The 8,317-nt window shown below is 34.0% G+C and overlaps 1 protein-coding gene and 1 non-coding gene across 4 annotated transcripts; both read left to right on the plus strand.

Moving 5' to 3' along the window:
• Window positions 1-2,468: 2,468 nt before the first annotated feature.
• Window positions 2,469-2,542, plus strand: TRNAV-AAC. Its single transcript has one exon. It is a non-coding gene; the product is annotated as a tRNA-Val (tRNA).
• Window positions 2,543-4,067: 1,525 nt separating this feature from the next.
• LOC109151523 (putative late blight resistance protein homolog R1C-3) lies at window positions 4,068-7,024 on the plus strand. Of its 3 annotated transcripts, none has more exons than XM_019299437.1 (3): window positions 4,068-5,046; window positions 5,389-6,772; window positions 6,898-7,024. In XM_019299437.1, the coding sequence occupies exons 1-3, from the start codon at window positions 4,125-4,127 to the stop codon at window positions 6,986-6,988; spliced, it is 2,397 nt and encodes a 798-aa protein (XP_019154982.1). In that variant the 5' UTR covers window positions 4,068-4,124; the 3' UTR covers window positions 6,989-7,024. The 3 variants fall into 3 exon arrangements, with proteins under 3 accessions (XP_019154982.1, XP_019154983.1, XP_019154981.1); XM_019299438.1 differs by having other exon boundaries at window positions 5,392-6,772; XM_019299436.1 differs by having other exon boundaries at window positions 4,068-6,772.
• The last annotated feature ends 1,293 nt before the right edge of the window (window positions 7,025-8,317 follow it).

The raw sequence follows: 8,317 nt of genomic DNA on the forward strand, positions 1-8,317 counted from the left end.
ATCCAGAATTGCACAACTACACACCCATAACTTCATAACTATAAATCCAGAATTGCATAACTACACATTCATAGCTTCATAACTACACATCCAGGATTGCATAACTATAAATCCAGAATTGCATATCTATACATCAATAATTTCATAACTAAAAATTCAGAATGAATGAATTAAAAAATGAACAACATATTATTGTTGCTGGGAATCGAAACTGATTTTTTTTTAAAGTAGAACGCGCGTTTTGATGCAAAACGACGTCGTTTTTGCATCCGTATGCACCATGCATGGTGCATGGTGCATACGGATGCACAACATAATTTGCCGTATAAAGGTGAAAGAATAATTAGTTGGGCTTGGAGGGAGTATGAAGGCATGGAAGGACAAATTATGCGGTGAAACTGTGTCCACCAATTGCTGACGTCATTTCGTCCGTCCAAACGGTCAAAATCATATTATGTGTATTCAGTTAAAAGTTTATGTGTATTGTGTAATGAATTTCTGTGTATTCAGTTAAGAGTTTCTGTGTATTGTGTTATGAGTTTCTGTGTATTCAATTAAGAGTTTCTGTGTGTTCAGTTAAGAGTTTCTGTGTATTCAATTAAGAGTTTCTGTGTATTCATTTAAAAGTTTCAAGTGTATTATGTATCATGTTAGATTATGTGTATTCAGTTATGAGTTTCTGTGTATTCTGTTATGAATTTATGTGTATTCGAAACAAAGATTTTTTTTTGAGACAATGCACCAAAACAACGTCGTTTTGGGATGCGCGTGGCGCACATTGCTATGTGCACCCTGGTGCACGATATAACGATTGTCTTGCAAGGTAGACACGGTTCCAAAACTGTTCATAATTATAAATATATAGTTCAAAAATTATGAACATATAGTTCATATACATAGAGTTGTGAACATAATTATGAATGTATAGTTCTGTAAATATGAATATAGAGATTCAATAATTGTGAATATGAATTTCAAAAATTATGAATATATAGTTCAGTAATTATGAATATAGAATTCTGTAATTGTGAATATAGAGTTCAATAATTATGAATATGAAGTTCAAAAATTATGAATATGTAACTTTATAATTATGAACATATGCTTCAGTAATTAAGAACATAGAGTTGTATTCACCTTTCAAGGTGGACACGGTTCCACAACATAACGATTGTAAAGAATGAAATAAATAAAATAAAGAAAGGCTCAAGCCAATCAAGGCCCAGATCTAATATATTAAATGTACATTATTTTTTTTACTAAAGATATATTATTTTTGTACTGAAGGTACATTATATAAAATAATGTACCCTTTGTATATTAAAATGTATTTTCAAAAAATGTACCTTACGTACATAAATAATATACCCTTAGTATATTAAAAATGTACTTTTGATTTATGGTCCACACAATTGTATGGACCATGGTCCATGTAATAATGATTGTAAAAAATGAAATATTCTAACTAATAAATGCGAAAATGCAGGAATCAAGATCCTCTAATAAGCCCAAGTTTTTCAGTCAGCACTCGAAAATCCGACAGCATAACGACAGAACATGGACATATCACCCCTGCTAGGACAACCAACAAATCATATCACATGAGGCACATAGGCTGCTATAAAGAGAAATAAATCAAGTACATGACACAGGTTCCCATCAAAATTTGGCTCAAAGGCCATCCAATCATAAAATATAAAGAATATAAACAAGGCACGCAACCCGAAAGTAAGAACATGACACGCAAGCCACAAACAAAACCCGTGTCCGCAATATATGACACAAGCTCAAAAATCATGGCATGCAAGCCTCATCAAAATATCATCAGTATAACCAGCAGCAACGTAACACAACCCCTCTTCGCTGACTTCCATGAAATTTTGGTCTCTGGAAAATAACTTCTGCCAAATTTTGGCGGAAGTCATTTTCCTCCAAAATAGTCATATTTTCTCAAGTCAATAAAAAATGATTTCCGTTGACATACTTGATTTTCAGACACATCCAAACATTGGAAACTCGAAAAATGATTATTTTTCAGGTTTCTAAACACACCCTTATTCCCTTCGTGTTTCTTATTATGTCAAGGGATTGCGGGCGCTTTTAATTTTGCTTAATTGAAACCTTGATATGGAGGGCAACTCGCAAGCTAAGTTTTAGTATTTTTTTTCTTTTAAATTTGAATTGATCAGCTATAAACAATCAGACGGCATGTTATGATGAAATTTTAGCATACTATTTTTCTCATACATCGCATGGAACAATATATCTAGTTAATAATAAATACACATGATTAATTCACATTTAGCTTTCTTAGTAGTAGTAGTAGCAGTAGATCAAATGTTCATTTTAATTATTGAAATAATTTATAATTTAATACTCCGTATATAATAACCAAACACAAGGTCAAACAATAAACCTGATCTCATCTTAAGCTATAAATAAAAATAAGCGCTTCACAGGAAACAAGTGGTTTCGTGGTGTAGTTGGTTATCACGTCAGTCTAACACACTGAAGGTCTCCGGTTCGAGTCCGGGCGAAGCCAAAGTGATCTTTTGTTTGAGAAATGATTCTTTTAATTTGAGCATATTATATATTGGTGAATTCCAGGCCAGCTCAGCTGTAGCATAGTAGTTCACGTCTTCACAATTACCGACCACGAAAGTGTCCAGGCTGTCGGTAGAATTGACTTACATGATGACTTAAAGAATGCTATTCATGAAAGATAATCCATTCCATTGCTTCATCTCTTTGAGATTCCGAGTTTGAAACACACATTATTCATATATTATTTCAATTCAAAACAAAAGATATCTCTGATCTTATTTATTTCCATACCTATAAAGATTAATAAAGTAAATAATGTGACGACCCACATGAATAATTCGCACGATATAATTCTTGTGTGTTTCAGACTCTACTAAAAAACTTTTGTCAAATCCCTTTACACACTTAAGGCATGATTAGTGGTATTAACGAATAGAGATTTCGATAAATTACTCATATTTGTGTTCGTCAAGGTTGATTTTTAGATTTTTGTGTCTCGTTTTTGGTAAATAAATGATGCCCTACCAAAATAAGAATTTTTAAAATCAATACCGTAATTTTTTTCTAATAATAATAATAAGGTGGTAAAATGTTGTTGTGAAGGAAAAAAACAAAAGACATATTATGGAATAAATTACAATTATAACAATAGTATGCCAAGTTAAAATAAATGTTGATGTGGGCAAGTTTCAAACCTCTAACCTCCAAGTTGGAATACCCAATAAACACACCTTCCTACAATTTCTCCATGAAGCCTTTTAAATTTAATTGAAAACTTTTAGGTTTTATTTCTAACAGCATACATCAAAATATGATTATATGAACCTATATATTTCCCAACCCCATGTGGCATGTATAATCTAAATATTATTTAATCACTATTCCTATATTTCAACTCAAAGACGCCTATGTATGACTTCAGGTTCTTTTTTACTTAAAATTAATCAAATAATTAATGTCATCGGAACCGGGACCGCGATCACCCTTATATTTAGCGTTTCAAAATAAATTATTCCGTATTATTTTAAGATCCCCATGTTTTACAAAACTAAGGTTTATTTGTAGTTTAAAATAGGTTATAAACTCTAAAATAAGCTCTACCAAACAGAGTTTATGTCTACTAGTTAGTCTAACCATGTAGCAATATACTTGATAATTTATAATTTGTCCACACGGACTTAACTCACTGGTTTAGTAGACAGTATTTGAAAGAAAAAACTAATGTTTGAAACTCGACAGTGACACAGTGTAGAGTTTATGTCAAAGTGGATAGATCTCATATGCACACCTGCATTTGGTCATATTTTGAATCACTGAGTTACCGTGATTTACATCTTCTCATATATTTTGTCCGATCAAGATGTGGAAGACCTTGGGTTGGGATTCAACCTTCGGAGAAGATAACTTACAATTTGATCCACTCACGTGTCCCTACCCTCCGTAGACTTTATTGGAAGACTTGGAATTTTGTTCACACTCACAAATCACAATGGTGGCTCAAGGAAAAGTATTAGTATTTGCTTTATCTCTTTGATATTCTGAGTTTATGAAACATTATATTTTGTTCAACTCTATCTTCAATGGCTTTCGCTCATATCATTTCTCTAATAAATACAATCGAGTTCCATTTTCTACAGCCTCTTCCGTGTTTGATTTTTGATGATAAAGAAATGGTGGAATCTTTGTGCGAAAAGATTCGAAAATTGCAAGGCTTTTTGGAGGAATCTCACAAGAACAACAACATCTTCATCAGCAACCAGGCAAGGAGAGTGTTGGAGTCAAAGATCAGAGGTGTAGCTCATGATGCAGAAGGATGGATTGAATCAGATTTGCATCGACTTTATATGCGCTTTAACAGTGAAGAGCGCCCAGTCAAGACTTCTCAGAGTCTTTATCAAACCTTGCAGCAATTAAAACGAAGAATTGAATCAATTGAACGGAGGTATCATCAGATTGAGAGAAATAGCAACCATTCTGTTGAGCTGCAAAGAAGAAACACAATAGAGAATATCAAAGCTAGTAGTTTCTCTCAACCTCCATCTTCAGATCTCAAGAATGTTGTACTGGTAGGACGAGATGATGAGTTCCTTACCATAATGCAGAAGCTCATTTCAGATTCAGAAAAACGAGAAGTCATTTCCATCACGGGGATGGGAGGTATCGGGAAAACTACCTTAGTTAAAAGAATCTATGAAGATGTAGCAATTATTTCTCATTTTGATGTTCGAGCATGGATTACCGTGTCTCAAGAGCATAACTTTAGAGAAATACTCATTGCCCTTCATGGTTCTATTGTTTCTAATGGAGTAGTAGGCAACTCCGATCTCGAAGATGAGCTACGTCGGAAGCTGACTATTCGGAGGTACCTAATTGTCATAGATGATGTATGGAGCATTGAAGCGTGGGATGACATCCATAGATGGTTCCCAAAAGAAGATGTCAATGGGAGTCGAATACTATTGACTACACGACTCAAACAAGTGGCTGATTATGCTAGTTCAGGTAACAATTCTCTTGACATGCGATTCTTAAATTTCAATGAAAGTTGGAATTTATTTTACAAAAAAGTATTTGAAGAGAAAAAAATTTCCTGTGAATTTGAGCCCGTGGGTAGAGGTATTGTTACAAGATGTCAAGGATTACCTCTAACAATTATTGTGGTTGCTGGGCTTCTCACTTCATCCAACAAGACATCCTTAAGGCAGTGGGGGAACGTTGCTGAAAATTTGAATTCGCTGCTTAATACAGATCCCGAAGAAAAATGTTCAAAAACGCTTTCACTAAGTTATGAAAACTTGCCTATACACTTGAAAGTTTGTTTTTTATATTTTGGTGTTTTCCCAGAAGATACCGAGATTTGTGTGAAAGCATTGATTAGGCTATGGGTTGCCGAAGGATTTTTAAAGCAGGAGTTGAATAACACCATGGAAGAAGTAGGCGAAAATTACTTACATGATCTTGTAGACAGAGGTCTAGTTCAAATTGATAAGCGGAGTTCCAATGGCAAAATGAAGTCTTGTAGGCTCCATGATCGGTTGCATAGCTTTTGCTTGAGAGAAGTTGAGAGGGAGAAGCTTTTGTATGTTATAAATGAGAAGAATGTTCATAGTGGTATGCTCCAAAGAATAATGAGATCAATGTCAACAGGCTCGAATCCAAAAGCTCGCCGTTGGATTTCAAGTCAAATAATAAGAGATTTGGATGTGTCAATTGCTCGAGCGTCCAAGGAAATTCGTTCCATTCTATACTTTACAAATGAGTTTAAATGGACCTACTTATCCCCTAAACCATTTACCTTTCTTAAATTGCTAAGGGTGTTAGACATACGTCTATGTTTGATGGATGGTATACCCAGTGAAATAGTGAATCTCGTTCATTTGAGATACTTAGCTCTGAGAAATGATTCGGTTTTAAATTTACAATGGCTAAAGCTTCAAAGTTTGCAAATAATTATTATTAATACTTTTGATGATAGTGAATCTTACTGGGGATCAATGCTTCATGTTTTGGATATGCCACTACTAAGGCATGTGTATCTTCCCAAGAGTTGTTTCCTTAATCTCCCAAAGTTAGTTCAAGGTAATCTGCAAACCATATTTTGGTTGAGTCTACCTCAACGTTTGCGAACTAAACTAGGGTTCAAAACAATTCCAAACGTGAAAGAACTTGGAATTTACATTAAGGAAAAGAATCCATATAAACTGCTGCCTGGTTCACTTGCCGATTTGTGTCGATTGGAGAACTTGAAAATTGCAGTGGAGGAAGATATTTGTTCTAGGGGCTTGTTTCAACTTCCAACAGCTTTTCCATCTAGCCTTAAGAAATTGAAACTTATTTATACTTATCTTCCGTGGGAGGATATGGGCATTATTGGAACATTGCCCAACCTTGAGGTTCTAAAACTAATGGGGTACGCTTTTTGTGGCCCAAAGTGGAGAACGGAGAATGGTTTCTATAAATTAAAGCACTTGCAAATTGTAGAGTCAGATCTCAAGCATTGGACTGTGATTGCCGATCATTTCCCTGTCCTTGAATGCCTAATTCTATCTTGCTGCGAGAATTTGGAAGAATTTCCAAGTGCTATTGTCGATATTACCACGCTTCAGTTAATCAAGTTAACCCGTTGTAGCTCTTCTATTGTTACTTCTGCTAAACAAATTCAAGAAGAGCGATTGGGTTTTGGAGATAGTCAATTTGTTGTCCATGACTTTCATACAATTTTTGGAAGGTACTATTTTCTAATTCAAATTATGAATTTTGCAAGCTATGTCTGAGCCTTATGATTCAATGGATTGTTTTCTTCATGGTTCATTCTTATTTATTCTCTTCATTTTTTTTTAATTATGTTTCTAGTGAACCTGTGCGCCAGTTCTCAAGAAGAGAGGATGCGGGGTATATTAGCTCGAAAAAGAAATTGATATATGTAAAAAAAATAAAAGAGTAATTTTGTAATAAAATAAAAATATTTATGTTTTGAGATTAGAATATATATATATATATATATATATATATATATATATATATATAATGCCACAATAAGCATTGGATGTATATGTAATTTTTCTATAGAGGAACAGAGACATATTTATCACACTTGTGATTCTTGATGATAGAGAAATGCTTGAATCTTTGTGTAAGAAGATTCGACTTTTGCAAACCCTTTTTTTTAGTATACTCAGAATTTTCACTATCGTGATTAATCCCTTCGCTGAACAAGTCCTTTTGGAGGACTCTGACAAGAACAACATCAACAAGGAGAGTGTTGGAGACAGAGATTAGAGGTTTGGCTTGATTTTGTGTATTTACAATTTGTGTTGAGGACAAGGAAGAAAAAACTAATCAAAGTGCAGGATTCACAGGTTCAAAATGACATTCAAATAAAGTATTTTATGTGTATATTATTTTAACAGATTATGTGTCTTTAATAAGTAAATTGAAGCTACATAATATGTTAACTACAATCACATAGCCGTTAACATATTTTGTGCTTGTAATTGATCGTATTATGTGCCTTTATTTAACAAATTATGTGTCTTTTAATTTATTTAGACATATATTTTATTAATCGAAGACACATAATATGTTAATTTTTTGACCAAGGTGGCCTTTGCTCTATGGTATAACAATATTAATGTCTAATTCAATTTCAATTCACCCAGGGAGCTAATGGAATTCAATTGGCTCAACCAATTTGAAGCTGTACAATCTATTTCAGTTGGCGAGGCTATCTTCGTGGCTTGCAACTTTGGGAAAAAAATATATAATGGACTGACTGAAGTTTAATTCCTTGCATTGCTTAGTACAAAGTCTCAAGCACGAGGATCTACACGAAATGGGCACAACACTAGAGCATTGACTCTAGAATTTGAATAATTATATTCTAAGCTTTGTATTCTTGTGAATTGTTGGCATAATAGTATGTAGTAGCTTAAACTTTATTTATATACTAGTTTTTTACGCGCATTGCGCGATTGGGATAATGTCCAATGCTTTTTTTTTTTTTTTAAATAAGTACTTTAAAGTATATTAAGGCAGGATTATATTGAAATTGTTCATGCATAGATAATTGAAGGTTGAATTTGCGTATTTAAATAGGTAATTCTTCTCCCAAAGGTTGAGTCCTCAACCCCAAGGGCCCCCCACACTCCGGCCCGACAGAGCATTGTGGGAAGTTGTAAATCACGGTGACTCAATGGTTCAGTAGACAGGGCCAAATGCTGATACGCACAAGGAATCTGCCCACTTTGGACATAATTCTCGCACTGCCGCCGCC

The sequence above is a fragment of the Ipomoea nil genome, unplaced genomic scaffold, assembly GCF_001879475.1.
Source record: "Ipomoea nil cultivar Tokyo-kokei standard unplaced genomic scaffold, Asagao_1.1 scaffold0268, whole genome shotgun sequence".
NCBI classification, from domain to species: Eukaryota; Viridiplantae; Streptophyta; class Magnoliopsida; order Solanales; family Convolvulaceae; genus Ipomoea; species Ipomoea nil.